At 32.1% G+C, this 22,879-nt stretch overlaps 1 protein-coding gene across 5 annotated transcripts in view; it reads right to left on the reverse strand.

Annotated features, from left to right (window-relative positions):
- Positions 1 to 11,949: 11,949 nt before the first annotated feature.
- Positions 11,950 to 22,879, reverse strand: part of LOC129945767 (tight junction-associated protein 1) — a 92,414-nt gene continuing 81,484 nt past the window's right edge. For 3 of the 5 annotated variants that reach the window (XM_056055681.1, XM_056055683.1, XM_056055684.1), the window contains exons 3-6: positions 22,447 to 22,530; positions 22,105 to 22,306; positions 15,229 to 16,220; positions 11,950 to 15,170 (exon numbers count right to left, since the gene is read on the reverse strand). In XM_056055681.1, coding sequence (XP_055911656.1) covers positions 13,740 to 15,170; positions 15,229 to 16,220; positions 22,105 to 22,306; positions 22,447 to 22,530 — 2,709 coding nt within the window. In that variant the 3' untranslated portion in view covers positions 11,950 to 13,739. Of the gene's footprint in view, positions 15,171 to 15,228; positions 16,221 to 22,099; positions 22,307 to 22,446; positions 22,531 to 22,879 lie in introns of those variants that run through there. The other 2 variants (XM_056055682.1, XM_056055685.1) reach the window with 2 other exon arrangements.

A 22,879-nucleotide genomic window follows, 5' to 3' on the forward strand; every position in this document is an offset into this window, starting at 1 on the left:
TGGATGATGTTTTTTGACACATGGTCAAGTTAAGGTTTTTATAAATTGTTTTCGTAGTCACTTGTTAAGTGACAAATAATATTCTTGCAATATGCAATTGATATATGTAGGAACTTCAAATTTTGATATTTTTATGCTTTCATGGAACCCAGGGAACTAAAATTTCTCGGAAAATTTCATTGAAATAAATAAATAAAATAGACCAAATATAATGTTTTTGATTCATAGAAATTAACTTTGTTATCCTAATATGGAGGTCCAGCTTTCAATGACGTTTTCCAACATTTGTGGCCGTATATCGGCAATATCGCGGCGAATTTTGTCCCTCAACCAGTCAATCGTTTTGGCTTATCGGAGTAGACTAGCGACCTCATAAGTGTCAAGTGTCCGTAACATAAAACACAAAATCATGTTTTTCAATTAATAAACGAAAAAGTAAGTAATCGTGGTTCTATAATGGTTAACATTGACTGTAACATTCTGGCCAGCATCTTTTTTGAAGAAATACTGACCAATTATTCCAGCAACCATAAATCACATCAGTCAGTTTGTTTGGATGTACCGGTGGCTCAATACTTGTGGTGGTGAGAAGAACTAGAATAACCAACTAACTTCTCCTTTTAGCGCTAGTCTCCAGTTTCGCGCTACAAGTTGGGTGAGGTCACTTTCCACTTGTGCGCGCAACCCGATTCGTGGTCTTCCTCTACTGCGCTGACCTGTGGGTGTAGATTCGAAAACTTTCCGGGCCGGAGCATTGATTTCCATGCAATCTAGGTGAACCAGCCATCTTAGTCTTTAGAATTTTACCTTTCAGGCTCTCTCAATACTCACGAAAGCCCCAGAGACCGGTGTCCGAATATACAATTGAGAATTATCATCACGCTAAATACTTCAGTTATTTTGTTTATTGATTCACCCATTTTCAAAAGTGAGCTTCAGCGGTTAAAAAAAATCACCTATGAGCATTGCAAAAAAGGAACCTTGATTTTTGAAATAAATTTGCACATTACTCATGTTAAAATATCAAATCAAACATAAAATACATTTCTAGATAGCTGTAAAATGGCTGCGAGTAAAACAGTTTTGCCAAAAATACATATATTCTTTACAAAAAATATTAATAATATTTAACGCTTTTTAGGTTAACACTCAGCTTAAAAAGTTTGTAAAGAAATTTGAAATATTAATCGTTGACTTCGTCTAAACCACAGAGCTTAATCGTAAAAATTGAGCCGAAACAAAAATAAAGGGTATGGGTGGTGTCTCTATCCCCACGTGAACTTTCGAACCTCAGATAAAAATTCAATAATTTTTATAATTTTTTACAAACACGAAAGGGGTTATGTCTATCCTTAAAATGTAGGATGTAGAGAACAGAATAAGTTAGATCATTCCACAATCTTGTAAAAGGATAAAAAAAGGAATCCCCGTGCTTGATAGTACGTCCCAGTGAGGTCCATATTAAAATGATAGGCATCCTTAAAAAAGTTGGTATTTCAACAGAACATTGTTTAAAAAAAATATCGATAAAATAACGATAGATGTAACGGGTTATTCATTTTACGGTTTCAAAAGTATAGGACTGGAATTCAAAACCTGTCAAACTAAGTTGTTAAACCAATTTTTTTTTCATTTAAAAGTCTTACATTTACGAAAATGAATCGTTAAGCACAACGCGTACAAATTGTTTAAGCCTACTACAAAATGCTGATTCTACCACAGCCAAATTATCGTGATTTAATCATAGTTAACATTATTGTCCAACTACACAAGCAAGTGGCAAAACGTTGAAGAAATTTTGAAGAGGCTGCATTGGTTACAGATATTTAAGTTCCTGTTTCGTTTCATTGTTTCGCTCGTTCCTCTGAAAATATCGCTGCTGTAAGTGAAAGTGTTGCTAAAGGCCCGAATGTGTCTATTCTTCATCGTTCTCAGGAATTGGGACAGTCTTACGGCAAATTTAGCGTATTTTGCATTTGGACCTACTCCTTCATCCATATAAAGTCCAGCTGACAACAACTGAAGCCATTCAAAATCTAGTAGATACGTAGAATGGGTACTTGAATATTAGGCGGTGGACAGCGACTTTTGCAACAAAATATTCTCGGTGGGGATGTTAATAAACAAAATTGTAGTATTTGGGGTTCTAAGAATCCTCAAGTTATTGAAGATAGGTCATTAAATCTACAAAAAGTCAGTGTTTGGTGCACTTCTTGGTTCAGACTTGTGGTTGGACCTAATTTCTTCGAAAACGACGATGGAACTACTGGCGCTGTCAATTCGGAGCATTATGGTCATATGATAACCGACTTGTTTTGCCCTGCTATTGAAGAATACGACTAGGGGAATATGTGGTATATAATACTGTCCCACATGCCCCAGATAATACGACCGAATATGGCTTTATGGCAAGAGACATTTACTGGCCACGTAATTTCTCGTCGTGGAGATATCAACTGGCCACCAAGATCATACGATTTGACACCATTGGACTTTTGTTTGTGGGTCTACTCGAAAGACCATGTTTATGCAGATAAATCTTTGACTCTTGAGCACTTAAAAGCCACCACGTCAAGAATCGATGATGTCAATGTTAAAACTTTATAATAAAAAAGATATAGCATGACAAAATATTGTATATGTGTTTTTTTACGTTTACTTTTGAAACCTCAAAATGGATAACCCATTAAAACCAGCACCACCTATACCCGTATATTATTCTGTTATAACTTTTTTAATTTTACATATAGAAACTAGGCAAGTTTTCTTTCGTATGAAATTTAGAACTTGAGACTGTAATCAAGCATGACATTATGATGATAGAGAAATCGGAAAAAGTAAATCCCACATTTCTCTGATTTATGTAGATTCGATTTGGGCGTTTTTTTTTAATTTTTAAGACAAAAAGTAATAATAAAATTGGAAATTTTCGTCAAAAACAGCCTCATAAGTTTAATTCCCTTAAACTTTTACTCTCAACTTTCCTTTTTTATATTTTTAATATTTTGACTTTTGTTGAAGTTTCCATGTTGCTTTGGCATATACTGGCATTGACAACTGTGAAGAATTTATAAGAAATAAGAATACAATTTGTACCTGCGCCACATTCTCATCTCAGCTAAGAAATCATTCAAACATTCTCTTATATCATCTGACCACACATGAGCAAATACTTCAACAGTTCTTTTCATGTCATCTTCATAAAGTTTGCACCATATTTCTGGTAAATTATTTTGAATTTTGGAAATTAATTCACTATGGTCGAGAAACCGATTTTTTAACTGAACCAACAAATGGTCCAAAAAAGGAACATAGACATAACGATGAAAATCTTCTTCCGGACCACCAGCATAATTGTCTCATTTTGTCTGTTTGGCAAAAATTCGGGGGACTACCAATTGTAAGTCCATTTTATCAGCCATTTCTTTAGCTGCTTAAATATGCTACCAAATCTTGTTTCGGAATTATGTCGCATTTCAACAATTTCTTCGTAAAGATGATTGGCATATCCGACGCAGCAGCATCGCATTTTTTTGGAAAAACTCACTAATATTTTTAAAAAGGCTAAAAATTGGCTTTTGTATTGCTGTTAATAAAGTGTGAGGCATGATTCCATCACTTTTCAAATTTTGTTCATCCAGGATCTCTAACGGGCAGCAGATAAGCTCATAAACGTCATAAAACAAAATAATGGAGTCTAAATGCTCAACCCATTGAAAGCCTTCATAAAACTCCAATATATAATAAATGCATTCCTTAAACACCGGTATGTCCCGCATAATTGGAAAATTGCTGAAGTAATTGTCATACCAAAGCAAGGTAAACCACCTATAGAAGTGACGACTTACAGACCAATATCGCTTATACCAATTATTTGAAAAACTGCTTCTGAAGAGATTTAGCAAAATCATAGAAGAAAGAAGGTTAATCCCAAACTATCATTTTGGCTTTAGAAATAAACATTCCACCATAGACCAAGATCATAGAATATCGGATGTAATAGAAAAAGCATTAGTAGAAAAACAAGTATGTTCAGCTATTTTCTTAGATGTTGCTCAAGCTTTTGACAAGGTTTGGGAGGGACTTGAGTACAAACTGCAAAGGAATCTTCCCAGGCAGTACTTTGAAATATAAAAATCGTACATCTCAGACCGATTGTTTAGAGTAAGGTACAATCAATAATACTCGGAATTGAAGAAAATAGAAGCCCGTGTACCACAAGGAAGTGTCCTAGGTCCTACCCTGTATATACTATACACAAGGGATATTCCAGTTGGCAATCACACCATAATGGCTACTTTTGCAGATGATACCGCAATTTCGGGACCCTAAAAATGTGTCTCTAAGGAAGAAGTAAAACTACAAAATGCCGTCAACATAGTGAGAGGTTGGACCGAAAAATGGCGTATCAAACCGAAATACCGAAATCATCCAAAAATTCCAAAACAAAGTCCTTCGTGGAATGGTTAATGCACCTTGGTACATAAGAAATACCGATCTACATCGTGACTTACAAATAGATATGGTTACAGAAGTTGTTAAAAAATACGCTGTATCGCACAAACAGAGACTGCAAAGTTCTGAAATGGAGTCCGTCTTGAATATAAGGAACCATGTTCGGAGATTAAGAAGAACCAAGAATCATGAGCTTATGGTCTAAAAAAACATGGAAAAGTATTAAAAGTTTAAACTTTCTACAAAGTGATTGTACAAAGTTAAGAAAGAAAAATCTGTAGTCGATCCTTCAAGATTGGTCCTGATGAAGAGGTGGTTTTAGTGGCTAACATTCCCACACTTCTTGGTGTCGAATTCTGCCAAGTGTCTTTTGAAGATTTCCTCCTGTCAAAAAAAAAAATCAAAATCAAAAGACGGTAGATTGCTAGATTGAATTTTGAAATTGTCAAACACGTTTTTCTTAAGCTCACCTTCATGTTGAAGAAGTAATGATTTTCGACGCGTTTCGAATCTTTAGACCGAAGACATATTATTTGGTCCTTACATTAAGGTATGTTTGAATGGAGAAATGCATTCGAATGTTTAAAAATATTGAGACATCACGTAACTTTCATTATCAATTTGATTCTTTATCTTGAAAAATAGGAAAAAAATGCTATAAAAGCAAACATAGTTGCTGTTTTTGTTTTATAATATTCTTGTGTCACAATTCAAGAAGTAAAAACAGTAAAGTTAAAAACTCACATAAGTGGCAGTGAGATGGTTTCAAAAACGAGTACAACAAGGTTATTTCCTGTTTTCAATTTTTTATTTTTAGCCACCACCACCACTGATCCAAATCTATTTTAAGAGGCAAATGAGAAAATAAAATGGTAACGTGGAGTTAGCATTCGTCTCGAGTATATCCTCAAATAAAACAGCATATTTTTAAAACAATTGAAAAAAAAAACAAATCTGTTCCACTTTTTATAAAAAGTCAAATAACCGTGTCCCCAGACACGTTATGTCCTTGTTCCAAAGGCTGTTCTGATATTTTTTTAAAGTCTATAGTCTATTATATTGGTAATCCAAGTCTTGGACTTTGAACTTTGAACGGAACTTATCCTTTTTAAAGAAAATAATTCGTAATTCGAAACTATTCCATCATTCACGGTTTTGTGGATTTTGTTTTAGTATTAAAAATAATATTCTGCGTTAAACATCAGGAAAAATAAATTTGACCCAAAATACCAAAGGTAAAGTTACTGCAAATAATAAAACAAATCTTTTTCCCGAATTGACATCTTTCTTCTTTTTATATGATCAACATCAGAAAGTATAAATTTGAATATAAAAAAGAAATTGTCAAAAGTAAATTAATTAAGATTGCGAACCTGGTGTGATGTGATTCTGATTATTATCGATTCTAAAGTGAAATGTTTTTACAATCTAAAAATTACCATTGTAGTTGGTTGGGCTATTTAGGTAAATTTAAATCATTTTCATGTTTAAATTGAAATTGAAATTCAAAACACAATTTTAAAAAAGAGAAGAGATCTTTCGTATTTTGTTATAAATTTGTAAAATAGTCACAAAATTACTACAAAAATGTATTTCTCTTAGTTAATATTTATATGTTTGATTATAAGGGAACAAGTTCAAAACTTTCATTTTTATTCATTTTTGATGTGTGTAAGGAATTAATCAAGTACATAAATGAAATTATTGTTAAAAAATTAAACAAAATAATAAGTTGAATTTTTGATAAAGAAGCTCACCAAACTTAAACAGATTTGTGATATTATTACCTTTGATTTGCCCATCATATCGAAAGATGTTATTTTAAAACACTCAAACTAAATTGCATTTCCTTAAACACATTTATTTTTATTTTCTTTGATTGAAAATTATTTTCTTGTTTTATTTTTGTTTGTATATTTTCAGTTTTGTTTCTAAAGAGTCGCTATACTTAAAATCATCTCAAAATTAAAATTTAACGAAAAATATGAAAGTATTTAAATAAACTAGAAACTATTTATATAAGAAACAAACATTTACAATAATCAATTTACATTTTTCGCTCAGTTATAAAAAGCATAAAGTTATTTTTGTATGTTTTTTCTTTTTAATCATAAACTTAACATTATTTTTTCTTTTCTAAAAGTAAGCACTTAAATACATTTTTACAGTTGTTGTTGAAGTACAAGTTGACAGGGCTAGGAGCGAGGGTAAGGAAAATATTTTAAAATATTTTCTCTAAGTTAGTACGATTTTTTTTTGTATTTTGTATGTTTTTGCAATTTTCGCTAAGATTCTGGATCCTGTACACTTATAAAAAATATATTGATATTTTTTTTCGATTCCCTAATTAATTTATTCTTGTTTTTTGTAGTAAACATCTCAATAACATTGGATGTGATTTTTATTGCATTGTTTTTTCATTTGTTTTTATTTTTTTGGTTTTGATAATGGACATTTCTTTTTTTTTGTTTATAGAAATTGTTCACTATATATTCATCATTCATTTAGACAATTATGTGCAATTTAAATAAATTGTTTTGTTTTTTCTTGTTGTTGAATTTATTTTTGGTGCATTCATGAATTGAATTTTACACTGAGATTTAAACATTTAAAGAAATTTTTAAGACATGCAAACTATGAAACATTGACTTTTATTATTGAGATTTTCTTCTGATTTTTTTTTATTGGATTGGTAAGGATAGTAGTTTTTTTTTAATGGACGACATTACTCGACACAAGTGTCGCTCTTGAGTTTCTTTTTTGGTCAAACATAATTTACTTAAAAGACGAACAGCAATTTAAACATCAATTAAAAACAAACAAATAAATAAATAAGAAATATTTGTAAAGGTTTAAAAATTTAGAAAATACATTTAAATATAATATTAATGATGCTGTAGCTGTGGAAGGTTATTTGAGTTAGTGAAATATGAGGGAAAATCTCGCAGACAAGTCCAATTCCTTTTGTAAGATATATAGATTACTTTTTTCAAATCATAAGGACTGGCCACAAATAAAGGGTTTATCAATAGGTGTCATCTCTTGTTTATTGTTCAGTTGCTTATGTCAAATGATCGTGAAGCAAGTTGCACGTTCAAATGATAAAACTTTATTATCAAAATGCCTATTTTACCGTAGACGTGGTGGCACTTCACAGTCAACGTTTGGTGGCCAAATTTGAGACATTCGGTTCAGGAAACAATGGGCCAATACCCGAACGTTCAAGGAACGTAAGATCGGCTGACAACATCGCCGTGGTCAGTGAAAGCAAAACCCGAAGCAGTCTATTCCTCGCCGTGCACAAGAACTCGGATTATTTATTCAAATAGCAAGGAACGGTCATTTTTTTCAATTATTTCTGTTAATTTGGCAATGCAGGGCTTTGTTATGCATTGCATTAAAATTCCCTTCACATGAAAATTTACCTATCAAGTGTTAGCAAGCGTTAGCGAGTAACTTCATTGCAGTAAAAGTTGTGGAATTAGTTGAAGACAAAATGTCAGAATCTAGTACAGGTAAGTATTTCAATATTAAGCAAGTTATTCAAACAAAAAAAGGAGTTTTTTTCAGTGAAAATTATCATTGTGCTGCTACATTGCGCTTTTTTATAGATACCAACCCGACCTTTTTAGGGCGACCTTTTGCCTTTGTAACGTGAAGACATTGAATGAAAACTTGTTGAAAACGTGAAGACATTGAATGAAAACTTGTTGAAGACATTAGTTACCGAGTGTGCAAGTGCTGTTTTACTATACGCAATGTCGAGAATATCCATTTCTGAAGAAGAGGATCGCATTACATGTCTTGCATACAGCAAGGCATTTGTAAGCCAACTCTTAAAAAAAATAAATTAAAAAAGTCTCCAGAACAATTTTTAAAATCGGAAGAATCATAGCTTAAGAAAGTGTTCGAGATTTCTTTCCATCGTATTCCAGTGGCGATTACTTCGTGTGTTCCTGGTAATGGGGATCAGATGGAAGTTTAGGGCACCCGCGATATAAACAAAACTTTTTAGTAAATCCAGAAGCGAGTGCTACCGATATAGTGCTCCGAGTTTGAAAAAAAAAATATTGAAACGATAAAAAGAGAGTTCAACCGAATGGAAGTTGAAATTAACCACCTTGAATCATTTTTAATGATAAAACGGTTTTTTTAACAATGTTAGATGCAATGCTCTTTTTGCTAAATATGCAAAGTTTCGCCTAAAGATAAGAATCTTGATTTTCCTCGTTTGGATTGCAAACCCTTCACGTGCAAATACGATTTATAGAAGCTCTTTTCCATATATCGTACAAAATTGAAAACAAAAACTGGCAGGTTAAAGGGTTTGAAGAAAAATTGGCTATTAAACAAAAGAAAGAACTTTTGCAGGACGCGTTAAGAACTGAGTTTGGAATCTTAGTTAAGTTTCTAAACGCCACGATTGACATTTCGCATGAACGATTTGAGGGTAAGGTTATCTCTTGCAGGGATGATCTGACTTGGCCACCTAGGTCATGCGATTTGACCCCGTTAGACTTTTTCCTGTGAGGTTTCTTGAAGTCGCAGGTCTATGCCAAAAAACCACAATCAACTGATGCCCTAAAGGTTAACATAGCACAGGCCATCGCTCTAATTCAGTCGGATCTATGCGAAAGAGTCATTGAAAATTGTACCATTCGGATCCGTGCCGCCGTAAGAAGCCGAGGCGGGCATTTGAACGATGTCATAACCAAACTTAATAGCTTATATGTGCCTTTCAAATAAAAAACAATTTTGTTAATACCATCGACCCCCCTTATTAACTTCCCATAGGAAGTAATTGAAATGGGTCCGATTTATCGAATTGAAAATTTTGACATTTCTCGACGTTTCAAGGTCACTAGAGTCGAAATAAAAGATTTTTTAGAAATATGTCTGTGCCTGCGTGTGTCCGTACGTTCGAAAGTACGTAAGTCCGTCGTCCGTACGTTCGCGACGTTTTTTTCTTCGTCTATAGCTCAAGAACCAGAAGAGATTTCAAATTCAAATACATTTTGTTGTACAGATATAATAAGGCAAAAAGATGCAGAAAGGGCTCTCAAGAAAATTGAGCAGGTGCTTTTTTTTACCGTAGTAGTTAAAAAAAATTGAACATTTTGGTTAACCCTAAATATCTCATGAACCAAAAACGCTAGAGACTTGAATTAAATTTTATATAATATTTTGTAACGCGATACCAAACAAGTTTAGTTTTTGAAAAAAAAATTGAATTAACGTTTTTTTTTTATAAATCAAAAAGACTGAAAAAGATTGTCACCTAGAAAATTTTACGAATACAAAATGATTTTATCTTCAAAACAATTTTGTGCAACGAAAAATAAAGATTTTAACTTCTGGTAAGATTTTTAGAAAAATGGAATGGATAGTTTTTTTTATAAAAAATAAAAATCTAAAACACATTACTCCAAGTTGGTAAAAATTGAATTTGGACTCAAATATCTTTTCAACAATTTAAGATTATGGCTTTCAATTAATTTTAACTTATAAGAAATATTTTTTTTAACATTCGGACAAAATTTAAGAAAAATCGAATTGACAGTTTTCTTACAAAAAATAAAAACCTGAACAAAAAAATTAATAAAAGTTTGTAAAAATTGATTTTTGACTCAAATATCTTTTCAAAACTTTGAGATATTGGACTTTAAACTATTTTTGCCTTTAAAAGAATATTGTTGTGAACATTCAGTAAAATTTTGAGAAAAAAAACGTTGACAGTTTTTTTACAAACAATAAATACTTAAAAAAAATACAATACTAAAACTTGGCAAACATTTACTTTTGATTCAAATAGCTTTTAAAAAATTAAAAATATTGACATCAAACTTATTTTTTTTCACAGCAAATAGTAATTATGTATAAATTGGTACAAATTTGTTTTGGACTAAAAATCTATTTAACAGAACTAAATTTTCAAACTAAACTATTTCTTTATGTGGAAAATATTGTTGGTAATTTTAAAATTTTAAGAATATTTCAACTAACAACTTTTTTAACCCAACACAAAAAACCTACAAACTCTCAAACAAGACAAAACGACAGACGAGATGGGAAGTTATCAGTGTGGGTCGCATCGCAGCCTCTTTTTGAAAAACCCTTTAAGTGTTGACAACTCTAAAAATTAAAAAAAAAATTGACAGTGGTAATAGGTTACGGTTTTAAAAAGTGATCAGCTTTTAGTGTTCAACTTTTTTTTTATTAAAGACAGCTTGATGAGATTAGTGGGACGGTTTCTTGTATTTAAAAGCTATAATTTGTGTATGGTTTAATTTTGTATTATTATTTCTTTAATGTTGCAAAATATTGTATTGAAAGTTGGAATACTTGGAATTCGACCTGCCTTTGAAAATAACCCTCATTTATTTTTTAAGGTATAGATTTGTTTGTTTTGTAAAATAAGTTATTGTGTTATTTGTGTTCAAGAAATTTATTTACGATATAAGGTTTTAGTTTTTTGTTTATTTTTTTAAATTTCTTTTTAAAATTTATTTAAGTCTAACTTGGTTTAGTAAAATATATATATTTGTTTTTGTTTAGAAAGATTAACGGTAGGTGTCAGCAGTGGGCTCAGCAAAATATAACAGACATAAAGCATTTATTTTGTTTTGTATATAGGTAGGTATGTATGTATAGGTGTTTTAATATAAATAGTTAATAATAATTTATTTTTCATATTTTGTTATTTAGGTTAATTCATTATTCATGGGCTTACTATAATGTAAAATAATTTTTAAGCCATGTATTACATAAGTTGGTATATTGTTTATTTTGTTTAATTAAAAATATTAAGGAAAAAAAGGAATATTAAAAGGTAAGGTTTAAATTAAAAAAATAACTAGAAAGATTTTAGAAAGTTCAAAATAAAAATAAACTTTTTAGCCTTTGATTTATGTCTTTGCGATTTTAGTAGATAATTATTGTTGCGTTTTTTGTTTTACATATATTTTTTGTATTTTGTTTATATAGTTATAATTATATTTTTAAATTAACACAAAGCTTTTGTAGAATTTTTATTTTCAATTTCATATATAAAAATTAGTTTATACAATTATGAATTTATTTTGTTGTTTGTTTAAATATATTTTTTTTTTGTTATATTGATCAACGTTCAGCAAACGCATGATTATATCCTATACAAGTATATATTAGATAATATACATTTAAGTCTCTTTCCCATTTTATTTATATTTAGTTTGTGTCTTTTTTATTATTTTAATCAAATATTGGTACATTCTTTTTTTCGTTTAGCTGAAAATTAATAAATTTAAAGCAAATGCCCCCATTAGACTTTTTAAGCTTAGTTTATAAAATATTTTGTTGTTTTTTATTTTATTTTGTTTGTAATATGATTTCATGCTAGGAATCTTAAAGCGTCTGAAATATAGTAATGTATACGAGTTTTTGTTTAAATTTTGTTATGTTTATATAATAAAAATATTATATTTTTTTCAGTACTGGAGTGGAGTTCTTGAGCAATTTGTTTTTCGATATGAATATCTTTTTTTATCAGGTATGTGGTGGTGGATTAAAGGTAAATAAATTATCCTAAACCATGTTGCAAGGTTTAAGGAGTTTTGAAATAAATAAGAGTTGTTTTATTGACTATAAGTTGTCAATGAATATTTTAAATATATTTTTGAGCTGTTAAAAAATAATTATCAATCATCACTTTAAATAAATGTTTAAGAAAAAGAAATATTTTTTTGTTTGAAACATAAATTTATTGATGGGCAGTTTTAGGCAGAATTATGATATTTTATATGATTTTTGGTTTTAAACGAAAATGTCAGTCTAAATATTTATTTTTTAATTTCGAAAAATATTCATCAATTTCAAAGAGTTCGATGGTGGTTTGGACTGCTTGAACTCCGAAAATACGTCATTATTTAAATTACTAAATATTAGTCAATGTTTTTCAAGATATCAATCATTTTCAAAAAATCATTTCAGAATTGTTTTAAAAATTAATAAATTAATATTTCATTGATTTTACGCATAATAATTTATTTAATTTTTTGAATGTGAAGGTTTTTTTATTTTTAAATATTTTTTTCTGAAGTTAAAAGTTTTAGAAGCTTTTTAAAAACAGTGAACGGAGGTTATTCGTTTCGTGACTGTAATAAAATTTGTTAAATGTTTGCAATTTACGATAATTAAAATTAGCCACTTTTCAGACCTTACTCAATGTTTACGGTCGTCATATTCGACCAAAGATACGCAAAAAATCGGTAAAATTTGTGAAGAATTTTAATATGAGTTGAAGTGAAACTGATTGCAATGTTTTTTTTAAGATATCAATCATTTCAGAATTGTTTTAAAAATTAATATTTCATTGATTTTACGCATAATAATTTATTTAATTTTTTCACAGAGAAGTTGAAGGTTTTTTATTTTTAAATATTTTTTTCTAAAGTTAAAAGTTTTAGAAGCTTTTTAAAAATAGTGAGGGGAGGTCATTCGTTTCGTGGCTACACCTCCTTTTTGATACCTCTTAAGCTTAGCTGTCATACAAATTGTAGTAAAATTTGTTAAATGTTTGCCATTTACGATAATGAAAATTAGCCACTTTTCTGACCTTACTCAATGTTTACGCAAACAATCGGTAAAGTTGTGAAGAATTATTATTATTATGAGTTTAAGTGTAACTGATGTTGCAAGGCCTGTGCAATATGTAACATTCTTATACACACTCAGTTGAAAGTATTGCTACTTCAAGTGTTTCTGAAGATTTTACGGATCTAATTGTTTGAAGTCCATTAAAAATCATGATTTTGACGATATTGCATCCCAAGTTTCACGGTAGCTTAAATTCACACCGTTAAATTTTGCTGAGAGGCTACACAAAAGGCCGCTTTTGCAAAGATTTTTAAAAATACGTCAAAAGAATCACATGCTGTGGATGAATATCGCGAGACGTTGCCACTATAAATTAAATTTAAAGGTTGGTTCTTGACTCTGACTCTTATTTCAATTTTTTTAAATCGTTACAAAATGAAAGAACATGTTACATTAAAAAAAATTGTTAAAATTATTTTGAACTCCACTCCTGTACCATTTTTGAATTATTAATCCTCAAATAGACGAGGAGTAAAAGGACGTTAATCGACATCAATGCAAAAGCTTCTTCATTTTTCTTTTTTTAAATAAAGCGCATTTAAGAGAAGTCCTTATATACAAAACTTCAATTTAGGGACGTCATTTAAAAATTAAAAACAAAAAATAAAAGTAAAAAGTAAACTTAAAATTTTGTATGTTTATTAAGACATTTACAAATTTGTTTCAGTCCGATGTGGTGCCATACGCATTGCTTGCTGCTGCTGTTGTTGTTGTTGTTGTTGCTGGTGCCTGTATCTTGTTAATTCACCATTTGTCATAACTGGAATGGCGCTACCTGGCATTTTTGGTGTTTGACTTGGAGTGTTACTGAAATTAGAAGATGTCGCAGTCGAGTGGTTTTTCGTACTGCGCATCGACCATTCGTTCTGTTTTAATAGGAATTGCTTAACATTGTATTCCATTTGAGCAATGTCGACAGGCTTATTTGAGTTATTTTCAGGATCTTTGGCGTATTTGTAATTATAAACGACTTCATGAAGTGATTGCTGCTGGTTACCATTTCCATTACCACTTCCGTTCCCATTGCCATTGTCATTGCCATTTATATAATGGAGCTTAGATTCTGGTGTCTGGAAGTTATCTAAATGCCGGTAACCGTGCTTGGGGTTCTCCTCAGATTGAAAGGTACTTGTGGCACTTGGTGTTATCTTGCTGCTGATGGCCAGTGGCATATTTAATGGTTCCTGCTGATGGTGGTTTTGTGGCTGTGATGCTTGTGGTTGCTGGTGGACTGTTTTGTATCCAGAATCCATTGAGAGCTTCTCCATGGAAGCGTATGTCTCACTGTGATCGTTAATCGGTTGTTGCTGTTCCAACTGGGAATTATGTTGCACCCATTCGGCAACCCGGTTCAGCTGCTGGCGTCGCAGAAGCACACTCTCCTGCAGATCAATGGCATCACTTATCGAGCTCGATTGGGTGCAAGATTTCGAATTGACAGACGCCTTGCAATTATTTGTGTCGTTTAGATGCAGCATGTCATAGTTGAGCGAGGCCTTGAGTAGTTGCTGCTGCTGTTCCGTAGTCACGAGATTCTTAAATTGCTGTTCCAAATAACTATTGGTTAGTTGTCGGTCAATGTTGACTTCCGAAGGTGACATTAACTGCTGTGGTTGCTGTGATTGTGATGGCTGCGGATTATTATTATTGCTATGGGTAACGCTTAACAGCGGTGTGGTATCGTTAATTAGGTCTATGCTTAAATTATTGTTGCTACTGCTAAGGTCCATTTTACAATTAATATTATTTTCAGATGAGGAATTGATAAGCTCACAGCTTTGCTGTAGCTTGTCATTGCTCATCCGCTTGGCGATCGTGGTGGCAGCTTCGGTTGATGCATTACCGTTGCTTGTGACTACAACGTCTACTTGTGTTTGATTTGTCATCACCATTGATATCTTGGATGTGATTATATCCTTTGTGTCGTCGAGCTCTTCGTCGAGGAAACGTTGCCGTCGAGTGTAGATTATTGGCGTTGCTTCGGCTGGGGATTCCATGTTGTCGAGGAGAATGTTGCTTTGGCCATTTTGTTGGATACGCATGGCACACAAACGAGGACCACGGTATTTGGGATTTTCAGCCTGAAAACAAAAGTTATTAATATCTATTAATAACTTAGATTTAAAAAAATAAACTAACCTTTATAGTCTTAATAAGATTTCTGTTGAAGTTCTCAAACATTTTCGCTCCTTCACAGCTGCTCGTCTTGCTCCAAACACTGTTCATACTACCTGACATGCCTGATCGCAGATTGCTCTTGTCCGTATCATCATTCTTCTTCTCCATCTCATCGCTAGTCTCTAAGAGTTTACCCTGTACATTTCCACTACTGCTACTAAGTCTCATCTCATCAGGAGTCTCAATTTTCCTGCTTAACGTCGGAGCCTGCTCCTTGGTGGCAGTGCCACACGTTGCCGTTTTACTAATATCACAACTGACTGCCGTCGTCGTCGTATTCGCCACCGTCGTCGTAGTCGTCGCCACTGTCCCTTGCTTACCAGGAGATTTATCACTATATTTCCGCAGATCGATCAGATCACAAGTCTCGGCGAACTTCCGATTATTTTCCAACACATATTTGGCAGTGTCAGTATAAAGATTCTGCTGATGCTGCTGCTGTTGTTGCAAAAGGCTTGCATACTTACTGGCTGTTCGATCGCACAATCGATGGTGGCCCAATATAGGGTTTACCATTAGATCGTCACGCTTGGCCGGTGTAAAGAGCTTGTCGCAGTCATTTAGGTCGGAAACGCTACTCTTGGTTTCGGATATCACAGAATCGCTCGACTTGACTAGTTTCATGATGTAAGGACTGTTTGTTCTTGACGGCGAATTCAAGTTACTATTGCAGCGCAGACATAATGAGGAATTGGTTTCGCCGTGCAGGGGTGTTTGTGTGGCAACTGCGTATGACCTTTGTACATCGGCCAAGACGGTTAGATCTTTTGTTGAACACTGGCATGTATCACAATGTTTGACTTCATTTGCTTTGAGTTCGTCTTCGAGAAACTTGGCCATAGTTGATGGTGAAATCATTTGATCAGAGTTATTAGTATTGACATTGTCATTATTGTTGTTGTTGTTCAGGTTGTTAGAACTATTGGTATTGCTGTTGTTGGAGTTGCTGGCATCTGTTATTTTTGGAAAATAAAAATGTGTCATTATTATCGATTTGGAGTAATTTTAACACATAGAATTTGTTTGTTTAGTTTGTTAAAATAACAAATAAAAAAAATAACAAAATTGTGTTTATTATTATTTGCTTTGAATTCAGCTAAATAAATAATATTTATTTAACTGAAAATAGATTTTTTAATAAAATAAAAAAAGAAACATATTTAAACTGAAACAGAAAAAAATATTTCAAGAATTGGAAGAAAGAGATCTTGGATATGATTTTAAGCTTTTTGAAAAAATAAATAAAGATGTTAATTATCGTCCTTCAAGGTATAGAAAGGCTGTTCTAATGAGATAATGGATTTTCGTTTTAGCTATAAGGCAACATTGAAGTCTATATTTATTTTCCTATAATATAGTAATAATAGCTTTTAAATACTTAACAAATATACAATAACTTTAACAAGGTACACATAAGATGTGATCCGTTTAAGTATGTAAGACCCACCCCCATTAAAAAGTCCAAGATTTTCAAATACCAAGAATCTATTGTGACGTTTGACCTCAAGAGTTTTTTTAAATTAAAGTTGATTCTGTTTGGTTTATCAGGGTTTGAATGAGAAGGTATCCGTTTGGCAATTGTAGAAGAGGTATCATGTGGTGGTAAGAATTTTACTTCGAGACTTGAATTAGTATTTAACTCGAGAATCTTAAAATTCAAATCATAAAATGATGCATTGTGACGAAGCGCATCATCGACAAATAAATGTAGGTAATTGTAGTCATATGAAGACTCCAAAAAGTACAGCTAAGAGTTTTAAAATATTTTTTGACGGAAATTAAAAACACATGGATATTTCCACTAAGAAAAAAGCCTCCCAAATTTAGTTTAGCGTTTTCAATTGAAACCTTCACTAGAAGCCCCGGTAAACTCTTATTAACTTCAAATAGGAAGTTATTGTTATTGAAAATTTTGACATTTCTCGACGTTTCAAGGTCTCTAGAGTTGAAATAAAATAATATTAGAAAGATGTCTGTGCGTGCGTGTGTACGTACGTCGGAACGTTCGCGACGTTTTTTTGTCGTCTATAGCTCAAGAACCAGAAGAGATATCGACTTCAAATAAATTATGTTTTACAGATAATAAGGCAAAAAGATTTTCTGTATCTCAAGAAAATTGCGTGGGTGTTTTTTTTTACCATAGCGGTTTAAAAAAAGGTGAGCATTTTGGTTAACCCTAAATATCTCATGAACAAAAAACGGTAGAGAGTTGAATTAAATTTTATATAATACATTGTAACGTGATACCAAACAAGTATATTTTTGGAAAAAAATCCAATGAATGATTTTTTTTATAAATACAAAAAAACTGAAAAAAATTTGTCACCTCGAAAATTTTACGAATACAAAATAATTTTATCTCCAAAACAAATTCGTGCAACGAAAAATAACGTTTTTAGCATTTGGTATGATTTTGAGAAAAATCGAATCGACAGTTTTTCTTGTAAATAAAAACCTAAAAAAACATTACTCAAAGTTGGTAAAAATTGAGTTTTAAATGAAATATCTTTTCAAAAAATTGAGATTATGGCTTTCAACTAATTTTAACTCATAAAAATATTGTTTTCAATATTCCATACAATTTTGAGAAAAAGCGAATTGACAGTTTCTTACAAAAAATAAAAACCTAAACCAAAAAATTAATAAAAGTTGGTAAAAATTGATTTTTGACTCAAATATCTTTTCAAAACCTTGAGATATTGGCTTTAAACTACTGTTATCTTTTAAAAAATATTGTTGTCAACATTCATTAAAATTTTGAGAAAAATCTAATTGACAGTTTCCTTACAAAAACTAAAATCTTAAAAGAAAATTTAACAAAAGTAGGTAAAAATTGATTTTTTACTCAAATATATTTTCAAAAATTTGAGATAATGATTTTCAACTAATTTTCACTTTTAAGAAATAATAAATAAATAATAATACAAAATTAATAAAAGTTGGTAAAAATTGATTTTCGACTCAAAAAGCTTTGTCTACAAACTTTTTTATTTCACAGAAAATATTGTTTTCAATATTAAGCTGTTTTTATAAGAATGCAGCAGTCCGTTTGTACATAAACAAATAAGATCTACAAAAAATAGTGTGGAAATTTGATAAAGATTGATGTTCCGTTCTTGATATCTCTCAAACTAATTTCATTCATCTAATTTCTAAAAATTTAAGAAATTCTACTAAATGGTTAAAATTTGTCTTCGACCGAAAATCAATTTAAAAAAACTGGATTTTCAAACTAAACTATTTACTTATATGAAAAATATTGTTGGTAATTTTAAAACTTTTAAGAATAATTCAACTGACAACTTTTTTTAACCCAACACGAAAACCTACAAACTCTTAAGCAAGACAAATCGACAGACGGGTTGGGAAGTTATCAGTGTGGGTCTCACCCCAGACTTAAGCAATCAGCCATCAGCAAAACCCGAGGCAATCTTTTCCTCGTCAGAACTCGGGCTTTCGCACACTTTAACTTGTTGAATTTTACGTCTGGGCCCACACCCGTACAAGATCAAACTAACCCAGGAGCTCAGAGTTCATGACCAAAGACAACGCCGTTTGTTCGCTGACTGGGTTTCGAATCGTTTGGAAGACGACCCCAATTTCGGCCGAAAAATCATCTTTAGGAATGAGGCGCATTTTTGGATGAATGGATGTGTTCACCGTTTGGTGTGGATTTTGGACCAGCGTGGCGGTGTAATTGCTCTGTACTTTTTGAAAACGACGTTAGTGAGGCGGTCACCGTCAGCAGCGAGCGCTACATTTACGATGATAACTTAATTCTTATGTCCCAAATAGAACCATATAGACCCAGACGACATGTGGTTATAGCAGGACGGCGGGGCGATACGTGCCACACAGCAAGCGCTACGATTGACATTTTGTATGAGTGATTTGAGATTAAAGCTATGACTAGCAGGGGTGATATATATTAGCACCAAGGTCATGCGATTTGATCCCACTAGACTTTTACCTTTGGAGTTTCTTGAAGCTATGCAAATAAACCACAATCGACAGATGCCTTAAAGTTGAACATAACACATTCCATCACTTAAATTCAGTCGGGTCTATGCGGAAGAGTCATTGAAAATTGGACCTTTCGGATCCTTGCCACCGTAAGAAGCCGAGGCGGGCATTTGAATACTGCCATATTCCACACTTAATGTGCCTTTAAAATAAAACAAATAATTTTGTTATACACAGCTTATTTTATTCCATTTCAACATCTACCCGCCCTTATTGGAAAACTCTTTATATGAAAAGCATAACTGTGATTTAAGACTTTGGAGCAACTCAAAATCCAAGGTTTATGAAAATGCTGCACAATCGATTCTAGCCTTTAAAGTCATGATGCTATCAAAGACAAACGTCTTGTACCGGCTATATTTAACTTATTTACAATGAAATAGACAAAAATTGATCTCGCTTAAAAAATACTCGTTTTGTAAATCAAAATGACACCTTTTATTGGAAAACCGTTACGAACTTATAATAAAAGTATCCATCGTTTGGTTGGTTGTTATTAAATTGTTCAACTTATTTTTAATACAAAAATTACTAAAAATTACCGAAATAAGCACAGTTTTGGAAATCTACTAATAAAAGGACTTAATCAAAAATTTGAATATTAAAAAAGTATGAGCTCACTTATTGTTCCCTAATTATATAATTTTAATATCATGCAAATACAAACATTTCCTGTTTGAAATTGCAATAATATAAACATACCTAACTCTTAATTAATAAGTTCATTATTAAATTAATTAATTTTTCAATTATATTTTCATCCCAACAATTTTTTTTTTTATTTATCTCAATATTGCCTGACGGTTATTTCCCTGCTACTTTCAAAATTCAAAGCAAATAATTACAAATTTAAGCAAGCCATTTAATTTTATTGTCAGCTTAAATCAAATTTGAACAGCACAACACATCAAACAGGTTGTTGTTAGTAGATTTAATTACCAAAAATAAAAACAAATTAAAACAAACAAAAATACATCACAAATAAAAAAGCACATCGCTGAAATTACCACAGCTTTTAACTAAAGCAACATTAATCTGTCCTCTTGGAAATAAAAATGCTCACCTGAACCTGATTAAAAATGTGTATGTTTTTTTTTTCTTCATCACATACTTCGTACATATCTATCTACCTAGATATCTAGGTACATAAATAAAACCTGTGCAATTTAAAATGTATTTTTAAAATGCAATTTAAAATAAAAAAAATATTCTCGTAGATATAACATGAGACAAAAAATAACATTGCACATAGGCAGAGAGAGGCGTGCAAATGGGTAAACCTATGTACAGAACGAAGGTAAGCTAATGTACCAGTACACCTTTCTAGGTACCTTACATATATGCTACACCCCACCGAGCAAAGGAAAAATCCTCTGCAAAAATGCTTGCAGCCGTTGAAGCGTGCCTGGACTTTAATATATCGCGAGAGCCTTTTTCCAAACTGAAAATGGTTACCCGCAGCTATATTTGGGCTTGGGCTTGGGCTTGGACCTAGGCCTAGGCCTGGGAGCTGAAAAGGATGTTTTACCTCTGCAACTTCGTCCCCTTAGCCCTGTGCTCTAACAACCGGCGATGGTCGTCAAATAACCACTAACGATGCACACGCAATTAAATGCAAAAAAATAAAACACCCAACAAGGTTGGTTCACGTGAAAGCAAAGTGCAATGGTGTAAGGATACAATAATAAAAGATACACCAACAACAAAAAGTAGAAAAAAGATCAACAACATCTCTCTGCCTATTTAAAGCAATGCAACAACGCGCTCCTAGGCAAAGAATCTAGTAGGTGCTCCATGCAACTACATGTGCTTCGGGAGTTCTTATAAGACCCTCCATATATGAAGGTATCAGCGTTGCCGAATCTCATGATTTATCATGATTCTCATGATTTTTCACCCCCATCTCATGATCTCATGAATTTATTGAAAATCTCATGATTTTTTAAATCTTCCTTAAAAAAAGGTATTGGTGCCGTTGGAGTTGCAGTGTTGATGGGAGTGAACTCATCAGTTCGCACGTATTTACAAGCTAATTTCCCAAACTTTTTATTATTATAATGAAGTGTATTAGTCACTCTTTTCATCTCTACGCTTCATTTGCATGTTACAATTTACCCTCAAGTATTAAAGACTTATGTTGAGATGTTTATAATTATATTCAGACCAGTCCTAAGAGAATTGCAGCATTTAAATTTTTCAAGCTATTTTGAAGATGACATGACTACTTCTGACGAGGTCAGAAGTTTTTAACAACGTTACAAAAAGTGACAACTTACTGTCAGGCAAAACTATTTTAAATATGATCAATAAAAGTGTTAATTATATATATTTATGTTTTCTTAGTTTTGTGCTACCGTTTTTTACTAAATTTAACAAATGCATGCAACACTGAAAGAATATTTTCAAAAGTTACATTACTCAAAACAAAAATCAGGAAAAGACTTGAGAGGATGCAATAATTGGATTTGTTCATTCCAATGACCTTAAAACTTACTAAAATCAAATGAAAATTCATATGTATTTTTAATTTAAAATTTGTGTATTAAATTATACGCTAATATTCATTATTGAGTGCCGAATGAAGAATAAGCAATCTCATGATTTTTTTGAGGATCTCATGATAAAAACTTATGATACATTTTTTTTTGAATCGGCAACACTGGAAGGTATACCCTCGTTTTCCTATTCCCTCTCCCTATATTCATCCTATCCCATTCCCATTCCAAACTTAACCAATTCACTAGTTAAAGTCTAAAAATAAACAGAAAAGACAGAAAGAAAAAAATAGAAGCGAAGCACGCTCATTCTACTAACACTTACCGAGACCCCTCATTGAGTATACCATTGCGGTTGGCGGGAAGGGGCATGCTGGAGGTGGTGAGTCCGAGGCTGGAAGTACTTTGTAGGAACCCGATGTTGCAACACCGACTCCGCTGGTGCTGCCCTCTGAATCGGAATGTGAATTCGTTTCTAGTCTCATGTACGATGAAACCTTCGATTGGATATCGATTGGAAGCTGCCATAGAACCAAGAACCATTTATATACATATACATACATATAGGACATAAAGTACATATAGTAGAAGATATTCTTCTATTGGAAGCGGTTTTTCTTTTTTTGTGTGTGTGTGTGTGATTTTAGCATTTGTTACTTACCGAGGATACTTTTTGAGGGACAAAACTGTCCGGCTTGCATTGCAGTAGTTGGATGGCCAAATTTATATCCGCTTTGTAACGTTCCTGGAAAAAAAAGGATAAATGAAAATCCCAATGAAGCGATAGAAGTTGCAAAGACTGTTATTTTTGAAAAGACAGCTGCTACCAAAGTCCAAATAACACTCCGTGTCAGTAAGTCAAAGTCATATAAAACATTTAAACAAATATCTTAACTTATTTATGCAATATTAAATAAATATTATATTAGTCCGATTTATGGAACTGTAAATGCTGACATTTCTCGACGTTTCAAGATCCCTAGAATCTAAATAAATGATTATTAGAGAGATGTCTGTGCGTGTGTATGTACGTTCGTATGTCTATACGTTCGGGAAGATTTTTCGTCCACTACATATCTCAAGAACCAGTACAG

This window comes from Eupeodes corollae, chromosome 2 (genome assembly GCF_945859685.1).
Source record: "Eupeodes corollae chromosome 2, idEupCoro1.1, whole genome shotgun sequence".
Taxonomy (NCBI): Eukaryota; Metazoa; Arthropoda; class Insecta; order Diptera; family Syrphidae; genus Eupeodes; species Eupeodes corollae.